Raw genomic sequence first — 20516 nt, 5'->3', positions numbered from 1 at the left:
ATGTGGATATACTTATTGTATATGTCATTAATTACATCACAACTTTTATAAAATATGCAGTATAAATCATCTAGATAGAAAAAAATTCCCATTTAAAAATGTTATAGGATTAAGCTTTTGAAGTGCTTTCAATTTACACACATTGAATTGTTTTAAATTTATACATTTAGAATGTAAATGCAGAGTGGAAATATGTGGGAGAACCATTATACAGACAAGGCCATTGAGTTTGGAGAAAATGTGTAATATAATGAATGTGTCAAAATAGCAATATTATGAAAGCTATGAAAAGGAAAAATGATGAAGTATAAAGACAGATTATTTTGTTCACCTTAGGTACATGGAACTCCTTTGAAGTTCTTGTTCCTGTAAGTGTAAATGGGTAAAGTAGGAGGAGCACATTTACAACTACAGTTACATCACATTTTAAACATGTATGAAATGGCACATAAAGCCCTCTTTTCAGCAGTCACTTAATTGTTAATATGGCTTAAAATTTTGTAAGGGTTTATGTGAGAGAGCATTCCAGACTGTCAGAAAAAAACTAGATTTCTTGCTATTTATGGACTTGTGAACCTAGTTGCTCTTCCAGATCTGTACAGAATGTACTCTGAGACTAATCATGGTGTGCATGTGTGTGTGTATGCGCATGAGGGTGTGTGTGTGTGTGTGTGTGTATGTGTGTGTATGCCTGTGCCCAAGAGAGAAGGAGGGAGAGAGAGAGAGAGGGAGAGAGAGAGAGGGAGGGAAAAGTTCAATTCAGGGTTTATTACATCATTGTTTGGAATATGTGACATCTTGTTAATCTTGTTTGTTTACCTTTTTAATGAATTGGCATTGAAGACTATACTGAAGTATTTATTTAAAAGAGAGTTTTAGAGACCACACTTTAACTTTATTTAATATAGAACGGGAATCTTATGGAGTTCTATCTAAATGGTTCAGCAGGAGAAAGACAAGTATGTAGAATTCAATTTTTGTATAAAGATTTATTTGTGGCAGAAATCTGATATCTACTTACTGAATTATTTTAAATAAAAAATGTTTCATGGATTTCTATGCTGAGGTGATTTGAATAGCCACATTTTTAGCATAGCATCAAATAGTATGGAAAGGCTCATTATTGAGCTGAAATTTTAAAAATTGAGTTTTTTTGCCTTTTTGCATAATCTGTAAGCTCTCAAAACAAATTTGTGATTGTCTGTATAAAGGGAGGTACAAAACTTTGTAGCCACATCTTCAAATTGTTTAAACTAAAAGCTTTGCTGTTGCAGAATATTTGTAGCCTCCTAGGATGGCATTTCTTTTCCAGCTCTACAGCATCTTCTCCATGTATTTTGGGGGAAAATCTAGTTCATTCTAGCCAGGAATGAAAAATGGCTCCAAGGGCCATGTTACCACATGATAGATATCAAGTCACACCGGATAGCTCCAGCATGACTGGACTCCTATGACAGCATGTGCCAAGAATCATTTTGTCACATATAAGGCAAAAGGCATCTCCTTTTGGGCCCTTTTCTGATACACACACATACCTGAGTAGATGGCTGGTAGGTGTTCTCTTGCCTGTCATGGAATGGTTTAAGAAGGGTTTAAAAAAGGCTCCTCGGCCAGGCACAGTGGCTCATGCCTGTAATCCCAGCACTTTGGGAGGCCGAGGCAGGTGGATCACCTGAGGTCGGGAGTTTGAGACCAGCCTGACCAACATGGAGAAACCCTGCCTCTACTAAAAATACAAAATTAGTCGGATGTGGTGACTCACGCCTGTAATCCCAGCACTTTGGGAGGCCGAGGCAGGTGGATCACCTGAGGTCAGGAATTCGAGACCAGCCTGACCAACATGGAGAAACCCCATCTCTACTAAAAATACAAAATCAGTTGGGCATGGTGGTGCGTACCTATAATCCCAGCTACTTGGGATGCTGAGGCAGGAGAATCACTTGAACCTGGGAGGCGGAGGTTGTGGTGAGCCAAGATCGTGCCACGGCACTCCAGCCTGGGCAACAAGAGCAAAACTCTGTCTTAAAAAAAAAAAAAAAAAAGGCTCCTCTCACTACTTGCCAAGCCAAGTTGCCTTATAGTGGTGCTATACAGGTGAGATCTACCTAGACCCAAAGGAACTCCAGAAATATCAGCAGAGATGTAGCATTTTATTTGAGAGTCTCTTGATAACTCTTGAGTGAAAGCTTGTTTTCCAAGCATTCCTGAAAGAACATTGACAGGAGAACGTATGTAACATCTTCAGTTTTCCTTTTCCATGAGATTATCTATAGCTGATATACCATCACCACCTCCATTCGGTAAAGCAGCATGAAGATACCTAATTATGCCAAATAAAAATAAAAACTTGGCCTGGAACGCCCAGGAGCTAGATTGCAAACATGGCCCTCCCACATTCTTATGTGCAGCATGCTATATTAGACTCTTCCTTCTTTTAAAATTGAATTCATCTTTATTTAGCCCTTTCTAAAACTATTTTGAGGCAGTCTTTTGAAAACCTTCAAAAACATTTTATTACATTGGTGGTAGTTAATGATGTAATTCCTCAACAAGTTCTCAAAATAATGCTCATAATTGATTTTAGTAGACACTTTCAATAAAAATCTAGGTATGTGGCCATCCTGGTGACTGATAGAAATTAGAGTTTGCAGGAAAAGATTGGTAGCTTATCTCTAGACTATCTTTCCTGAAAGTAAGATTCCCCAGAGAAGGTTTTGTGAGGGGCTGGAGTTTGGAGATACACATTCTGGTGAGGACAAAGAGCTGCTGATGAGGGAACCTAATCAATAATGTGGTGCAAATGAAAGACCCCTCAATGCTGCACAGAGGCCAGCCTCAGAAAAACCTGCAAGCAAAGGCAGATCTTCCCCCTGGGGGTGGCTTTGGTTTTGACCCATGAAAAACTGCTCATTGAAATCCATGGGATCCATGAGGTGTATGTATTCTAGCTTTATTCAGGCTCCCAACACATCTTCTCTATTAAAAGGAATGGGGATCCACTTGAATTCTACACCCACGCACTAGTATAAATATCATTGTATTTCTTGATTAGCTAACAAAATTATGCACATTCATATGACATGTGTTTTTCCTTAAATATACCTTACAAACAATGCTCAGTATATAGCTGTGTATTGATAGATTGCCCTTGCAGCCTTTAATATTTTAAAATAATGAATGTAGATTCATTCATATGTGTGTCTATATATCATATATATATAGAATAGATTCATACATAAATATAAAATGTAATACATGTTCATTCATTTTATATCAGTCCGCATATATAAATGCAATGCCTTGTGGGCTTACATCACCCTAACATTCCTTATCTTGAGGTTTTGTCTCAGCATTGCATCTAACTTATATTGAGCTTCTTTCTATTCTTTTTTCTTCCTTCCCTTCTCCCTCCTTCCCCCCGTCTTGTCTCTCTCTCTCTCTTTTTCTTTCTTCTATTTTTGTATATATCATGAGTGTGCAGAAAGGAACACCATCAGATATGACTTTGTGTCTGTAGGTTGGGGACATAGCGAGTTCAGAATACTTTTATATAATATGACCCTAGGCTAATGCTCTTGTCAAAATGTGCTACTCTTGGTATGAGATGCATAATAAACTGGGATTCATTATTTCACTGAACCAGCATCTTTGTACCCTAAAGGGTCTTTGGTGTGACCAGACTGTTGTTTAATCTTTGTGTCAGGACCTTCTCTTCCTGGCAAAGAGCTGTATGAGCCATCATGTGTTAAATGCCTTGTGATGGGGAGGGGTTTGTTTGGAGTTTCTTGCCAGCTGGATGCATTGCAGGTGTAGACAGCTGTAATATGGAGGTGTGACCCTGAGATACTGAAAAGCTGTTTGGTTTGTTATAGCAACTGCGTGAGTTGATAGCTGAACACAAGCCTCATATAGATAAGATGAACAAAACTGGGCCACAGTTACTGGAATTGAGCCCTGGGGAAGGCTTTTCTATCCAAGAGAAGTATGTGGCAGCCGACACCCTTTACAGTCAAATTAAAGAAGATGTCAAAAAGCGTGCTGTGGCACTGGATGAAGCCATTTCTCAATCAACTCAGGTAATTGTTTACACTAGATATAGAATTGGGTTCTTGCAGACAACAGAGCACAGAAAGACATTTTCCTGGATTTCCTGATTAAATTTTAACTAAAATTATTTCACCACATTCACTCTTGAGTATTGATGTCTGTGTCCCTCAGAGGTGATGTTTGCTTGCATCCAGCCTTTATCTCCTTATCTTTCTCTGCCTGCTTATAGATATAATACAAATAATTTTCAATGACTTAAGAAACATGCAATTGTCATCATTGTCCGAATATTTAATTCAGTGTCCATCCTGAGTAGAATGTAATATTTGCCATTGGGAGAGATAAAGGAAAGTGTTATAATTATTAACAAAATACTTTCAAGAAGGCAATGAGAAGAAAGAATGATAGGCTAAATGAAAAGAAAAAGAATATAAAGTTGGATATTGATGGTTTTTTCTTTTCTGAAAATATCTTTTTTCAAGAAGTTGAATTTTGAAATACCCAAAGATTTTCCATTTTCAAGATTTGGTTTTCATTATTAGATATGGCACATTAGAGTGGGCCAATGTCACAATCCTGTGTGATTATTCCTTTAACTTTGAGATAGTATAGAACAAAGTTCATTCATAGATGTGAATGAACAAGTTTTTAAAGCTTTGCTTAATTGTCTATGGAACCTTTACAAATAAAAATTTTAAATTCTCTCATGTGTCTGATTATGTGTTTAACCATGAAGTAAATAAAAACTTCTGACACTTGTAACTTCTGTTATATCAGAAGTTACAACATTGGGGAGGTTTTTTTGTTAAAAATTTTTTTTAACATTTTTCAGTTCAGGAAATGCATAACTTAAGGATTCCCTGGAATCTAATCAAAACTTCCCATGAATTTCACATTAAATAATATAACTTTTCAGGATGCCATAATAGTTCATTAAAAATGAAGTAAACAATCCATTGTAATAGACAAATACTCAGCTTATTGAACTTGATTTTTAAAATTAATTTGAATTATGATAACAGGATGAAGCAGCAGGTAAAGAGACATTGCTGCCATGTCGTCCTGGTCCAGTTACATATTAATATATACCATTTCTTAATGGATACCCTCAAATATTCATAAGAAACTAAGTCTATTGTACATAGGTAGTATGACAGAGGTGCATATACTTCATGATTTTAGGCATGTCTTCACACACCAGGTGGATGTAACTTTTGAGTGGGTCTGTTGATAAAGAGGCTAAGATTTATTCTTAATTCTGACATTAAATTGTAAAAAATGTTTTTTCATTTAAATTTCACACTTGGTATTACAGATCTTTTTTCCATAAAAGATCTCTTTGTTTTGCCCCTAGTTCCATGACAAGATAGATCAGATCCTTGAGAGCCTGGAACGCATCGTGGAACGTCTGAGGCAGCCACCCTCTATCTCTGCAGAGGTCGAGAAGATCAAGGAACAGATCAGTGAAAATAAGAATGTGTCAGTAGACATGGAAAAGCTACAGCCGTTGTATGAAACTCTTAAACAGAGGGGAGAGGAAATGATTGCTAGATCTGAGGGGACTGATAAAGACATATCTGCCAAAGGTAATACTTTTGGAATAGGGAAACAAACTTTAAAGCATTCTAAATGTTTATGCGGTTTACTCACCGTCCAATTGGATAACAAAATGCTGCATCTTAAAAAAGATATTACAAATGTGATGTGTTTAAGGTTGAAGGGCTGTGTATGCAAATTCCTTGTTAATGTCTTCCTGTGTTTGTGAAATTAATTGGTTGAATACAAAGCGTGCCATTATACGTAGACCATGTATAAAGACCATATGTTCAAAGACCATGTGTATTCAGGTCTTTTAAATCAGTAGGTTGAAGCATATTGCTAATAAGGCCATATCTGGGGTTTTTTCCTCATTACTGACTCTGCTACCTTACATAGCATGGATCCTGCATCACATAGCCACAAAAATGGGAACCGCTACCACAGCCAGCCATCTTTGAGATACGAGCTGAGGGTCAAAAGGGAGAGCATGTGCGTAGTGGAAATTCACAATGAGAGTACTCTAGAAGCAAGCCCAAAGTACATACCATACATTGTTACATTCCTGGGACTGAACGGACAATTTTACTCTTGATTTCGGGAGCATAAAAGTGTACCTAGGTGATTATTTCACTCCCTTTGGGATTAAGGATAGCCTTAATGAACTTGAAACTTGATAAACTTGGTTCTACTCTGAGCTCAGTTTTGTCAGGAAGAACCTTGGTTTGGCAAGAATAGCAGACCCAGAGATATTATGTTATTTGGCATAGACTCTTGGACCCACTGATATCCACTGGACTGGAGTCATTCAAAACTTGGTCCAGTTTTAGATACTTAGCAAATTGGATCACTACTTTCTGTGTGAACTATAACATTCTGCTTTGTTGGTTACGTGGGGCTAACCAGTCGCCTTGTGGATATTGTTTTGCTTCATAGCTGTTCAGGATAAGCTTGACCAAATGGTTTTCATTTGGGAGAACATACACACACTGGTGGAAGAGAGGGAAGCCAAACTACTGGATGTGATGGAGCTAGCAGAAAAGTTCTGGTGTGATCACATGTCATTGGTAGTTACCATTAAAGATACTCAAGATTTCATCCGGGACCTGGAAGATCCTGGAATTGATCCTTCAGTAGTAAAACAACAGCAAGAAGCAGCAGAGGTAAGCAGAAAATCTCATTTAAAGTTAGAAAAATAAGTTGTGGCATAATGAAATCCAGATTCCTTGGGTAAATGTTAGGAGTTACTCTGTTAACATTTATATTTGGTTCTGAAAATGGAATGTGCAGTGATACAGTAGGAGATAGAATATACCCACAAATTTCACTTTGAGATTGTATGTTTAAAACAATTTCTCAGGCCTGCGTGGTGGCTCATGCCTGTATTCCCAGAACTTTGGGAGGCCGAGGTGGGCGGATCACTTGAGGCCAGGAGTTTGAGACCAGCTTGGCCAACATGACGAAACCCTGTCTCTACTAAAAGTACAAAAATTAGTTAAGCGTGGTGGTACACACCTGTACTACCAGCTACTTCGAGGGTGAAGCATGAGAATCACTTGCACCTGGGAGGTGGAGGTTGCAGTCAGCCAAGATCGTGCCACTATACTCTAACCTGGACGACAGAGTGAGCCCCTGTCTCAGAAGACAAACAAAAACACAAACCAACAACAACAAAAAATTTCTCTTTATCCTCACTGTTTTTGCCTTATTTCAGGGCCTCATTATCTCTCTCTTTCTTTTTGGCTTCCAAAGTAATCCAAAGTGCAGACTGTCTTTTCCTTGCTAGGCCTCTGACCTTGCTGCCAGTCTTCTCTCTAGATCTGCTCTTACTGTGTTGCTGCCTAAACCCCCTCAGAGGCATCCCCTGCCATTTGGATAAAGCCCAAACTCCCTAGAGCAGGGCATGCAGCTTTTTGCATGCCAGCCTAGCTCATGCCTATGTTTCCAAAGTTATGTTTTTCTCTTGCTCCTTTACCAAGCTCCCTCCCTGCTACTGATTAGAAAGGGCGTTTCCCAAAACAAACTGTTTTGCTCTTTCTAGCTCAGTGCCTTTGCGCATCTTATTTCCTCACTCTAGAATGTCCTTCCTGCCACTCTACTGGCAAAGTCCACTCAGGGTTCAGTTGGATCATTACCCCCATGTAAAACCTTTTCTTGTATACTTAGCAGAGTTAGTGCATCTGTGTTCCTGTAATACTTTATTCATGCAAAGGACTGCACATAGTATGGTTTACTGTTGCTTATGCCTCTGTCTTTCCTGCTGTAGTGTGGGCCTCTTGAGGGGAATAGCCATATCTATTTTTCTTTGTATCCCCAGTGCCTGGTTTAGGGCTTGGTTTATGGTTATTCAGTGTTTGTTGAATGAATGAATATATTTAACCAAGAAGATGAAAGCAAAAGTAGGATACTGCCTTTCTGTTGTGGTATTTTTGTACCTTACAGGTCCTACCTGGTCCTGCCTAGGGTAATGACATAAAATGTAAATCCAAAGCTAGATCATTCTAAATCTACTAACAAATATATTAATTTGTATAGTTCTTGGATTCATATTTTACTTGTCTATGTTAAATGTATATTGGTTTGGAAACCAAAATGTCTTTCTAAGCCTTACAGTATTGTTGATATTTTTAAAAATTTGTTTTGGTATTTGTTAAGGTATTTCTTATTTATCATTTCTTAAATATCTTTATAATAAACATTTGACATTTGTTACTAAAAGGGTGCTGTTTTTCTTTTAAAATATTTCTTGTTAAAAAAATTTATTGCAGAAACTTAGAAAACAGAAAAACGATTAGAATGCCACCTTCTAGAAATAACTACCATTGATATTGTTGTGTACTTTTTAAAGTTTTGATGTGGTTTTGCTTAAAATTCTAAGGCTGTCATTTTCTTATTCTAGACCATAAGGGAAGAAATAGATGGACTACAGGAGGAGCTGGATATAGTTATTAACCTAGGTTCTGAACTCATTGCGGCATGTGGGGAGCCTGATAAACCCATTGTCAAGAAGAGTATAGATGAGGTACAACTGGCTTACTTATCAGAATGGCTTTTAAAAAGTTTTTAGTTAACTAAAATATTTTGTTAACAGTAGTTGAAAGTTTAAAATATGGCACTAAAAGAATTCTAACATACATCTTGTAGTTAAATTCAGCATGGGATTCTCTAAATAAAGCTTGGAAAGACCGGATTGACAAACTTGAGGAGGCAATGCAGGCTGCCGTTCAGTACCAGGATGGACTGCAGGTAAGGGGATTACAGTGTATGTGCTGGTCTTAGCTGGAAGGAGGAATCGTACTAATTGATGTCTACATATTGGCACCACCTCAAGATCTGCCAGTGCATATGCAATTGTGGGCAAATTATTCCTGCAGTTGCCTGTGTATCTCATTTCATGTTTTGTCTTTTAGAAGATATTTCTGACCTTTCAGATATGTGTAGATTTATATACACATCTAAACACATTTCTGTATACACATTCAGTGAAATTTACTTTGAAAAGAAATATTTTGATTTTTTTTAAGTGAAAGTAAATGTTCCCACACAGTATTTTTTATAAATGGCTCAGCACCAGACAGTGAAATGGAACTAAATGTGAATTCTGTTCTGAGTGGAATAAGATGAAAGGAGTAAACACTATCTAAAAATATCACCAAGTTTAACTAAAGTCAGAAGTAAAGAAATTTGATTTGAAGCCAGTGTTCTCCATGTACAAAAATAGATTTCTATTAGGTCATAATCTGGTGTGTAAAAAGTGTTTTCTTCTTTTCCATGTATATAATTTCTTTTAATAGTTGTTTTTCACTTAAGGGTTTTCATTCAGTTCATTAACCATTTATAAGGTTTTTTTTAATATTAAAAATTATCTGGTCAGTTGAGGCCAACTCGGGTATATTTCTCTCCCTACGTCCCTTAACCTTGCTCCATTTCCTAACAGGCTGGCAGGAGTTTAATCTTTCATCCTTCTTACCATATGGAAAAAGCTTAAGTATTTCCATAACACTAAGTGAATATTATTTTTAAAGCCCAGATGAGAACATCTTTTCCTTTTTCATTATGCCATTCCATTTCTATATTTGTAAAAATAAATGTCACAGCTAGGCTTTATGCCAGCTGAGAAGTTTTTTGAACTTTGGAAATATATGAAAGATTTTACTACAAATAACACTTTATTATATTCTCCCTCCCTCTTCTTTTTTTTTTTCTTTTGTAACCTAAGTGATAATTTACTCTATTAGGTATCAATGACAAGTAACTAATTCGGGCTCCAGCCTGTGAGGCTAGGTCATTGTTAAATCATTGAGTTGTAATCTCTTCCATGGCTAGAGGTGGCAATGCCACCACATGCAGCCATTTAGGAGGTCACACGCAAGCCACCATGGCTTGTATAGTCTCTTTATCACTACCAGAAAAGTAAGGCCTGTCATAAGTCCTGTTGATCATGTATTAGTAGCATCACCTGTGCTAGCAAAGGGCAGATTGATTTATTAAGTAGCTACAGTACAGCTAGCTGTAGCTAGATGTCAAAGATCTGGATGCTAATTTTCAAGATTTGATTGTAAAGTAAAATATGTTTCATTTCCCAGGTTGCTGCTTAAGTACTTAGTCAGGGTTGGCTAATGATAACTTAAAAATCCAAGATTTATCGCCCTACTATATGGTTTTAAACTTCATTAAAGTGCAAAATATCCCAGTGCTTTGGGAGGCTGAGGTGGGAGGATCACTTGAGGCCAGGAGTTCAAGATCAGCCTGGGAAACATAGCAAGATCCTGTCAAAACAAGAGCTGAAGTACCCCATCTACAATTTTTTTTTTCTTTTTTTATTAGCCAGCCATGGTGGCATGTGCCTATAGTCTGAGCTACTTGGAAGGCTGAGGTAGAAGGATTGCTTGAGCCCAGGAGTTTGAGGTTACAGTGAGCTATTTGATTGTGCCACTGCACTCCAGCTTGGGTGACAGAGTAATGGCAAAATGATTTTATTTTATATTCAGTACCTAAAAAAAATGTGACTTGAGCCTTTTTAGACTATTTTTATTACCTAAATAAATAAGAAAAGCAGGAGAGTCTGAAACCTGTTATAATTCAGAATAATGGTCTTAATGCTAAGAATTTATATGTGCAGGATCTTAATGCTAATCTAAATAATATTTAAGGGTTTGAGTCATATATTTTGCTTAAGTTCTAAACAGTAATTTCTTGCTTATTTGAATGAACAAATAGATTTGAATCTTTTTCTTTCAGTATATTTAAACAAGCTGCCTTTTAAGCACACGTAATGAAGAATTTCATGTGATTGGATTCTATAAATGTTTTCAAATGATTTTTTTTGAAGTTCATAATATTTCAAGAATCTATTGAATAAACAATTTCTTTTGCAAACTTGTATGTATCTATTTCATATTTGGGACAACCATTTTGGTATATTACTGCTTTTACTAATTTAGGTGAACCATGTTAATTTTTTATAAAATAGTCTAATTCCATAATATCTTTTAGATTTATGATTGTATTTTTCTGTAGTACTTGAAATACTGTAGCAATTTCAAATGTACTGTTGTAACAACACGTGGACTAATGTGTCTTTCAGGCAGTATTTGACTGGGTAGATATTGCAGGTGGTAAATTAGCTTCAATGTCTCCAATTGGAACAGATCTCGAAACTGTCAAGCAGCAGATTGAAGAGCTAAAGGTATGTGTGGCGGCTAATTTATCGAAGACTCCCTTGGAATTTTAAGTCCTTGATTCACATAATTTTGTACATAAATTTATTTTACCTAACATAAGTATGACAGCTTAATTATAAAGCTAGTTTAATGTACATAGTGCTTTCACATGCTAAGCAATATATAAGTGTTCTTTAAATAAAGGAAAGAAATACTATTAATAGTTTTCTTTTTATAGTCAATTAATAACTGTTCATATAGAAAAATCAGAAAATGCAAATAAAAAGGAGAAAAACAAATTATTTCAAGTCACCCAAAATGTTATGTACCTAGAGATCACCTTTCTTAGATTTGATTTATAGCCTTTCTGATATCTTCATGTTAGGGACATGGGGTGTGTGTGTGTGTGTGTGTGTGTGTGTGTGTGTGTGTGTATGTATGTATAGGTAGAGAGAGAGATGTATTTAGATAATACTGTAAGGATTTTTATAACTTGTTTAACTTGTTTATTCAGTAGTATATTGCTGTCACTACACTAGTATGTTGTCAATACACTACAGCATCATTTTTCTTTTCCTGATATTTTTAATTTTAATTTTTAATTTTTGTGGGTACATTGTAGGGGTATATATCTATGGGTTACATGACATATTTTGATACAGGCATGCAATATATAATAACTACATCAGGGAAAATGGAGGTACCCATCACCTCAAGCATTTATCCTTTGTGTTGCAAATAATCCAATTATACTCTTTTAGTTATTTTTAATTGTACAAAAATTATTTTTGACTATAGTGACCTTGGTGTGCTAGCAAATACAGGGTCTTACTCATTCTTTCTATTTTTTTATACCCATTAACCCAACATTTTTATTTTCTTTAGAATGTTCTGAGTAATTAATTTAGTCTCAACAGGTTAAAAACACATCCATGATATAAGAATGTTTCCCAAAAGGTTTGTTTTGTAAATGTTTGTTGTTTTCCATTGCTGTTCTCTGTAATTTTTGCTTTTGTAATTCTTGATCTGCAGATGTGAAAGTGGCTGAACTGTTTCCTCTTTGAATTCCTCTATACCAATAATCATTTATCAAAATGGGATCAGCTATTTCCTTCCCAATTTTAACTCTCCATATGCAGAGACATCACACCGTTTGCAATGAACTTTGCTAGATTTTATGTGAAAATATTATCTGGCTTTAAAATTGTAGCATTTTCATATCTAAGTGTGACATAGAATATTTCATTTAGAAACAAATTTTCTTTTTGAGAATTTTATCCTTACCACTAAATTGAATTTTTTTTAACTTTAATTTGTTCATGTGGCAAACATATGATATACTTTATATACAGTTATGGGTGTGGATAATTTATTTTGGATACTTTCATATAGGTCAGTGATTTTTATATAGCAGCCTGGTTAGAAGTGCTCACTCTGAAATCAGGTTATCTGAGTTTAGGTCCAGGTTCACCCACTTAGGGCATATGGCCTCAGTGGTCTTACTGGTCTTACTAACTGGTTCTACTCCTATGTCTTTAGCTTACATTAAGGATAAAATTATTTCCCCAATAAGTTGGTTGAAAGTAACTTGAACATACCAAGTGCTTACTATACCTTTGTTATTATTTTCAAATTATTATTCGTGTATTTTTGAACAAAGTTAAGGGACTGCTAGCCATGAATTTTGTACTATTACATATTAAAATAAATATTTTATGAAAGGACAGTTACCTATTACAAGCAACTGTTTGCTAACCTGTTGGTTGGCAAAGCCGAGATGATTAACTATGTCAGTGACTTAAAGAGTAGAAGGAGAGAGAATAGCATTCTGTGTCAGCAGTGGGTGAGGCATAGGAATATTAATGAACACAGCACAGCTACAGAAAACATAAAATTATCAGGGGATGCAAGATGTGTGTATGTTTCAGAGCAGGAAATACTAATTTGAGTTTCTTAAGACTTTTTTGGCTTTCATATGTGTCAACATATATTTCATTTTCTTTTGTATAATTTTAAAACTCATTTTTCAAATGCATATATTGGAATAAGTTCAGCCTTGAAATTTATTTTTTTATTGTAGAGAACAAAATGAAATGAAATGTCAAAATTATAAATAGAAACATCTATCCATCCAAAAATATTGAATAAAGAGAAAATATTTTCCTTATTTTTTTGCCTATAATTCTTCCATTGGTAAGCCTCATGTGAGATTTTTACTTTGCGTCACCTCCCCTCAGTAAGTAGTGTGAATCAGAATAATGATATAACCAAAGATTTCTTTGTTTGGAGTTAATGATTTTTAACAATATTTTCTTTGTATATCTCTTTTAAAATAGCAATTTAAGTCTGAGGCCTATCAACAGCAGATAGAAATGGAAAGACTGAATCATCAAGCAGAGCTTTTGCTAAAGAAAGTAACAGAAGAGAGTGACAAACACACTGTTCAAGACCCATTAATGGAACTGAAATTGATATGGGATAGCCTGGAGGAGAGAATCATCAACAGACAGGTAAATACCAAGACTTTTCTTAAGAAATTATAAATTTTCAATTTCAGATATTAATGTAAAATAATTATTAAAGATAAAATTAGAATTATTTCTGCTTCTCATATATTCTATTTTAACCATGAGGAGCGTCAAACTTAAAACATAGAAGGATATGATGATTAGGCTTCATTGGATACGTTTATGGACTTACGCAACATGAAACAATTATTTTTTGCCCTTGTTTTATAGACATGTCATTCATAATATCAAATTTATAAATGGATTTTCTTTCCACTTTTTCTGTAGCATAAACTGGAGGGTGCTCTATTAGCGTTGGGTCAGTTCCAACATGCCCTGGATGAGCTCCTGACATGGCTGACACACACCGAGGGCTTGCTAAGTGAGCAGAAACCTGTTGGAGGAGACCCTAAAGCCATTGAAATTGAACTTGCCAAGCATCATGTACGTAGCTGTTAATGCATGTTATGTTTCTTCTCTGTCCATTTCTAGTGTCATCAGATTTCTCGGATATATTTCTTCTTTATGCGTGTTTCAAGTTTATGATTTTGACACAAGTTCGTATTTGACATTTATAACTAAAGGTTAACTACTTAAAACATTATAGTCAAAATATTTTTCTTAAAAGATTATGGTCAAAATATTTTTCTCATTCAAGGCAATTTTTATCAAACAAAACAAGGATGAGCAATTTGTACTAAAGTTTATTAGAGCCGCATGGCAAACACTAAAGATTTAAATCCTTAATTATACCTGTCATTGTGATAATGTCACCTATTTTTTAAAGTTGTTAGGGATAGCCTAAAAAATCATAGGCTGAAAATGTCCTACTGCAGGTTTTATGTATATTTTCACTCTGGTCATCCATATTTCCATGTCTCTTTTTCATTTGCAGCTTGTTTGTCATTTCTGACATATTTTTATCTGTCTGTACATCTCTTCTTATGTTGGGGCTTATCCCTTTGTCTCCATGTCACTCTTGTCTTTGACTGGATTTTTTTGTCTTACTCCTTTCTGAATTTTTTAAAGTATTTATTACGTTTTAAAAAGTTGTTATATGTCCTGCACTTGATTTAAAGCTAGTAAGTTGAAAAAATTTTGTCTTAAGAGATATATGCAAAGCAATCTTATATTGTTGTCACCTTTGTGACACTTCTTAATAGATCATTCCCTATCCCCTCAGTCACTAGGCTTAATGGATAAAAGATTATGCACAGTAGAGTTTATCCTGGCATTCAACAATCTTTCATAGACTTTGACATTCACATTAATAGTGATATCTTCAGAGTCCTAAATCCTAAACTAAAATAAATTTTCCTTAATTATCAAATAGGAAATGTTTGATTATTTTACATATTGATTCACATTTTTAAAAAAGGTAGGTTTTTAGCACTTTATGCTGTACAGTTTTTGACTATTCTTGCTTTTGTTCTTCTTCTTTCATAGTTCCCCACAGTAATTGTTTCCTAGTTTAAAATTTTATTTTTCTATTACGTTGTCTATCTACATTGATAGTCATTGCCCAGCCACATTTGATTAAACAATTTGGATTTATTTTGCACACTTAATGTTGACATAGAAGCTTGTTTCATTATTTAATGTCTACATTATACATTTGCTTAGAGCCCTAATGACTGGTGAGACCAACTGCCTAGCAACAAAATCTGTTTATTCTCATGGTGTGAGTTTATAGCTGCATTTACATTTTTATAAACCTATCAACTGTCTTTAAAGGTAACATACATCAGGATAGGAACTTTGTATAATATGGTAGAGGTGGAAAAATGAGGCACCCTGATCCAGTTATTTTGGTGGGGGATAGGTAAAGACCTCTTACTTCTGTTTGTCTAATTTTAAGTACTTTGAAGTGGCCCCTTTTCTCTTTTCTCTTTTCTTTCCATTCCTCAAAGATCAAAATTAGAGGACATAAAATTCCCAGCAGAATTGCTGGAGGAAGGGACGAATGTTTCCGTTCCTTTCCTGCTTTCTTCTCCTACTCCTAAGCTCTGACTTTGTAGCAGGACTCAGACCATTCAGAAGAATGAATTTTATAGAACTCTCTTTTATATTTTGGCCATGAAAACATTTAACTTTTTGATTTTGAGAGTGATCCTACTCTTAACATACCAAAGTGAATGCTTTCTATAAAGATAACTTCTTACTCAGTTGGTTTTGTTGCCTTTGAAAAACACTCCCTAACCAGATGCCTCAGAATATGAGTGAAAACAGTCAGAGAAACAGTGATATCAGAGGGTTACTGATCTTCACTGAAAATCCTCCCTGGTCTGAATTTCTTTCCAGATGTGTGATGTGTTACATAGGATGGGAGATAATGTTCTTTTTCTTTACTATTGCCAACACTGAGTCAATGAGTACAGAGTAGGATCAACTTTTACCAACATTAGAGGGAGGTTTCTTCTGCTTTCCAAAAATGTAAGCATAGCCTCCTTGAAAGGAAACTATTAATATTACTAAGGCTATACTCAGTCAGTAAAAGAAATTGATTTTTTTAAACCTTAGGGTTGCTTTCTGCACTTACCCCATTTTAGTGCATTTAAGCGTTATTAACCTATTCATATATTTCCACTGTATAAAAGGAAGGCATTATTTGCTGGGTTCTGTAGTAAGCTTTTTATTATATATGTTTTCTACTTGAAGAACAACTGAATTTTGGAATGCTGGGTTTGAGTATCTCTGATATAGAGTGTTAGTTTTAGGGCCTTCCAATATTTCAACTTAGCAGTCAATTCCAGGACCCCTCGTATGAGAGAAGATAAAGGAATATTCTGGAATTTTTTTTCTCTTTCAGAATGCTGATTGTAAAATATGGTACTGTATACCTTACACATGATAATTTTATATTTGAAAATGAATATATAGGAGTAAAATATATATTTTGGTTACTTGACATGAGAATTAAACTAAAATTGGCTTGAACCAAGTGAGAAATTTTAGAACCTTTTAATTATAATCTCTAGATATTTAGTGTCATCAATTGCAAGGTCATTCCAGTGGGAATAACTAGCCAACTGTTCTCACACAGTCATTTCAGGGGACATTGATAGAATAAAGGTATATCCAGGAAGGTTGCAAATTTAGGGGAAAGGAAGTTCATCATTTAAAAACTTAATATTAGCCAGCCTGGGCAACGTAGTGAGACTACATCTGTATAAAAAATAAAACAAAATTAGCCAACCATGGCAGTGTGTGCCTGTAGTCCCAGCTATTTGAGAGGCTGAAATGGGATGATTGCTTGAGCCCAGGTGTTGAGGTTGCAGTGAGCTCTAATAGAACCACTACACTGCAGCCTGGGCCACAGAGTAAGACCCCATCTCTTTAAAAAAAATTAAAATTCTACACATATAACGTTTTTGTTTCAGGATGTTTAATAACCAGAAAGGAAAACAGTTGCATTAAAGATGATATTAACATGTTACAAACTAGCAAACATGGTGTTATCTTTATATTTTCAGGTGCTCCAAAATGATGTATTAGCCCATCAGTCCACAGTGGAAGCCGTTAATAAAGCAGGAAATGATCTAATTGAATCAAGTGCAGGAGAAGAAGCAAGCAACCTTCAGAACAAGCTAGAGGTTTTAAATCAACGCTGGCAAAATGTTTTGGAAAAAACAGAACAAAGGAAGCAGCAGCTGGATGGTGCCTTGCGCCAGGTGAGTAAGAGAATAAATTCTGAAAGTTTCTGTAGCATTCAAGACCAAAATAGCATGGAATTCTTTTATTAGTTCACAGACTCCTGTTTAATTTTTATACCTTAAGGAGAGGAGTAAAAATAAGTGAAATAAAGAACAGAACAGCAGAAGAGAACACAGCTTTCTAGTTCTTAGCATAATACTCTTATCTACTAGAGCTCTCCTGATGAAGAAAGGCAAATCTAATGGTACCTGGCTGTTCTTAAGAATGCATAGAGAGGCTTAGCAGGCTGGGATTGTTTGAAGCTTATTTCCTGCTTGAAACTGACAGTGTTTATGGCCCCAACTTAAAACTCCCTATTACTTCAGGCCAAAGGGTTCCATGGCGATATTGAGGATTTGCAGCAGTGGCTGACTGACACGGAGCGTCATCTGTTGGCATCTAAACCGCTGGGAGGTTTACCGGAAACAGCCAAGGAGCAGCTTAATGTCCATATGGTAAGCAAAGTATTTCCTACAGCTTTAGCCTCAGAATAACAAACTGACCGTGTTATATGGGCTCTGGCAATACATAAATCGTGGGAGAAGGCTTTAAAGATATAGTTTATGGCAGAAATCACTGTGTATACATGTTAGAAACACACCATTTATTGATTAAAATTTTAAAGTCAGAACCCATTCTTTATTTCTTTTTTTTTTAAATTTTATTATTATTATACTTTAAGTTTTAGGGTACATGTGCACAATGTGCAGGTTAGTTACATATGTATACATGTGCCATGCTGGTGTGCTGCACCCATTAACTCGTCATTTAGCATTAGGTATATCTCCTAATGCTATCTCTCCCCCGTCCCCCGACCCCACAACAGTCCCCAGAGTGTGATGTTCCCCTTCCTGTGTCCATGTGTTCTCATTGTTCAGTTCCCACCTATGAGTGAGAATATGCGGTGTTTGGTTTTTTGTTCTTGCGATAGTTTACTGAGAATGATTATTTCCAATTTCATCCATGTCCCTATAAAGGACATGAACTCATCATTTTTTATGGCTGCATAGTATTCCATGGTGTATATGTGCCACATTTTCTTAATCCAGTCTATCATTGTTGGACATTTGGGTTGGTTCCAAGTCTTTGCTATTGTGAATAGTGCCGCAAAGGTTAGTGTGTCAGTATGTTTTAGAATTCTAGACACTTTTTAGACACAAACCTTCCCCCACAAAATAAGCTTGTATGGGTGGTAATATAACACAGTGTAAATTATTAAATTATTGTGCCTTGAAGTGTAAAGAAAAACCACCAAAATAATCAGAATGACTTAAAATTATTGTTATAAGCATGATTGTCTCATTTGGTTTCATGGAAGGTTAGAAAATATACTCTTGTTCTGTTAAAAAAAAAACAAAAAACTTCCTTGTTTGTTTTAATGGTGATAGAGCTTTATCTTCAACTTCATACTTACACCAAATACAGACACAAAGAGGAGGCTTCTGTTTAACTGTCCAGTCTGGAGTGTTGTACCTGTGCGCTGTTCCTACCTAGATCATGTGACACAGTTGGCTCCTAAGAAAGATGAGGAAAAAATGATGAGACTTGAAATGTGGGCTTTCTTTCATAGAAATGGGGACTGAGAAATTAAATTTAGGCTACTTTGGATTTATTGACATTTTAAATTGATATTCCATTATAATTCAGCACTAGAAGTTCTGAGAGGAAACAGTGTTTCAGATTTTGAAAGAGTCCCCTAATTTTTTACTTTTGTGAATTTACATCAGAAATTTTTTAAAATATTCAAATACTGATGATTATTATCTTGGGAGATAAAAGTAGAAGTACTTAGAAATTTGGCAAAAGAAATAGATCAGTGTACATCAATATCTACACTCTTTAATAGAGATATAATGTTGTTGTAAGATCTTAATAAAACTGCTCTTATTTGGAAATAATTTTGAATTTGGTGATTTGAAGAGGACGTAACCATCATGTAGATGTTGTAAAGAAATAAAACAGATTATGACAGTAGGTAGCATCATATTTATTTCACAATCACCATCAGTAGTTTAAGTAAGTCCTACTAATTCGGTGTAGAATTTTCTAGAAATCTTTATGGTATACTTATTGTTTTAGAAAGTTATGTATGTGGTTTTTGTTGTTGTCGTTATTGGTTTTTAGTGCCACAGGAGACCTATTTGTTTCACTGGAAAAGTAATAGACTAAACTTGTAAGTGCTTATCTTCCTTTTTGAAAAAAAACCTGAGAAACTTCCAGATAGCTCCTTACTTTCCTAGAAAGTACTTGCACAGCTTTGACAGTGTCCATTAATTATAAGTTTAATGAACTCATGAACAGATAGATGCTTGGGATTATTTTCTAATAATATAAATATTTTTTAAATGTTAATTTAGAAGAATATAAGAACTTGAAAGCAAAGAACTTACCTTTAGAATACTTTACTTTTAGAAAATATTCCATTTCAGCAAACTGAGTTTGGGCGGGGTATTTAAAATGAGTCTTTTGCAACCCTATATAATAAATCATAGAAATCTGTTTAAATAAGTTTAAATTTGTGATTTAAAGCATTCTAAAGGGTTGTTGATATTTGTAATATCATTTCAATAAAGTTCTTTTGATTTTGTTGTGCTAGAAATGAAGAAAAGTACCGGCCGGGCGCGGTGGCTCACGCCTGTAATCCCAGCACTTTGGGAGGCCGAGGCGGGCGGATCACGAGGTCAGGAGATCGAGACCATCCTAGCTAACATGGTGAAACCCCGTCTCTACTAAAAATAGAAAAAATTAGCCGGGCGTGGTGGCGGGCGCCTGTAGTCCCAGCTACTCGGGAGGCTGAGGCAGGAGAATGGCGTGAACTCAGGAGGCGGAGCTTGCAGTGAGCTGAGATCGGGCCACTGCACTCCAGCCTGGGCGAAAGAGCAAGACTCCGTCTCAAAAAAAAAAAAAAAAAAAAAAGAAAAGTACAAAACTTACAATATTAGTTTCCTGAGTTTTTAGCTATATCTGAAAGTTTTGCTTTAGGATTTAAAGCTTTTAGTAGATGATATTGTAAATATATTTAGATAGGGCTTTTTTTTTAAGCTTAAGAAATAAATTTTTGAGGTGATGA

The 20516-nt window shown here is 35.4% G+C and overlaps 1 protein-coding gene across 14 annotated transcripts in view; it reads left to right on the top strand.

The window, feature by feature from the left end:
- Positions 1–20516, top strand: part of DST (dystonin) — a 494203-nt gene that overhangs the window by 436953 nt on the left and 36734 nt on the right. For all 14 annotated transcript variants that reach the window (XM_024929292.4, XM_063604922.1, XM_008954352.4 and 11 more), the window contains 10 exons: positions 3873–4076; positions 5402–5633; positions 6520–6746; positions 8483–8605; positions 8728–8829; positions 11171–11272; positions 13583–13756; positions 14042–14197; positions 17227–17424; positions 17773–17901. In XM_024929292.4, the coding sequence (XP_024785060.4) occupies positions 3873–4076; positions 5402–5633; positions 6520–6746; positions 8483–8605; positions 8728–8829; positions 11171–11272; positions 13583–13756; positions 14042–14197; positions 17227–17424; positions 17773–17901 (1647 nt within the window). The remainder of the gene's footprint in view (positions 1–3872; positions 4077–5401; positions 5634–6519; positions 6747–8482; positions 8606–8727; positions 8830–11170; positions 11273–13582; positions 13757–14041; positions 14198–17226; positions 17425–17772; positions 17902–20516) is intronic.

Source organism: Pan paniscus, chromosome 5 (genome assembly GCF_029289425.2).
Source record: "Pan paniscus chromosome 5, NHGRI_mPanPan1-v2.0_pri, whole genome shotgun sequence".
In the NCBI taxonomy this organism is placed as follows: domain Eukaryota; kingdom Metazoa; phylum Chordata; class Mammalia; order Primates; family Hominidae; genus Pan; species Pan paniscus.
The sequence above is the reverse complement of the archived record's forward strand: the minus strand, read 5'-3'. Positions and strand labels throughout refer to the sequence as shown.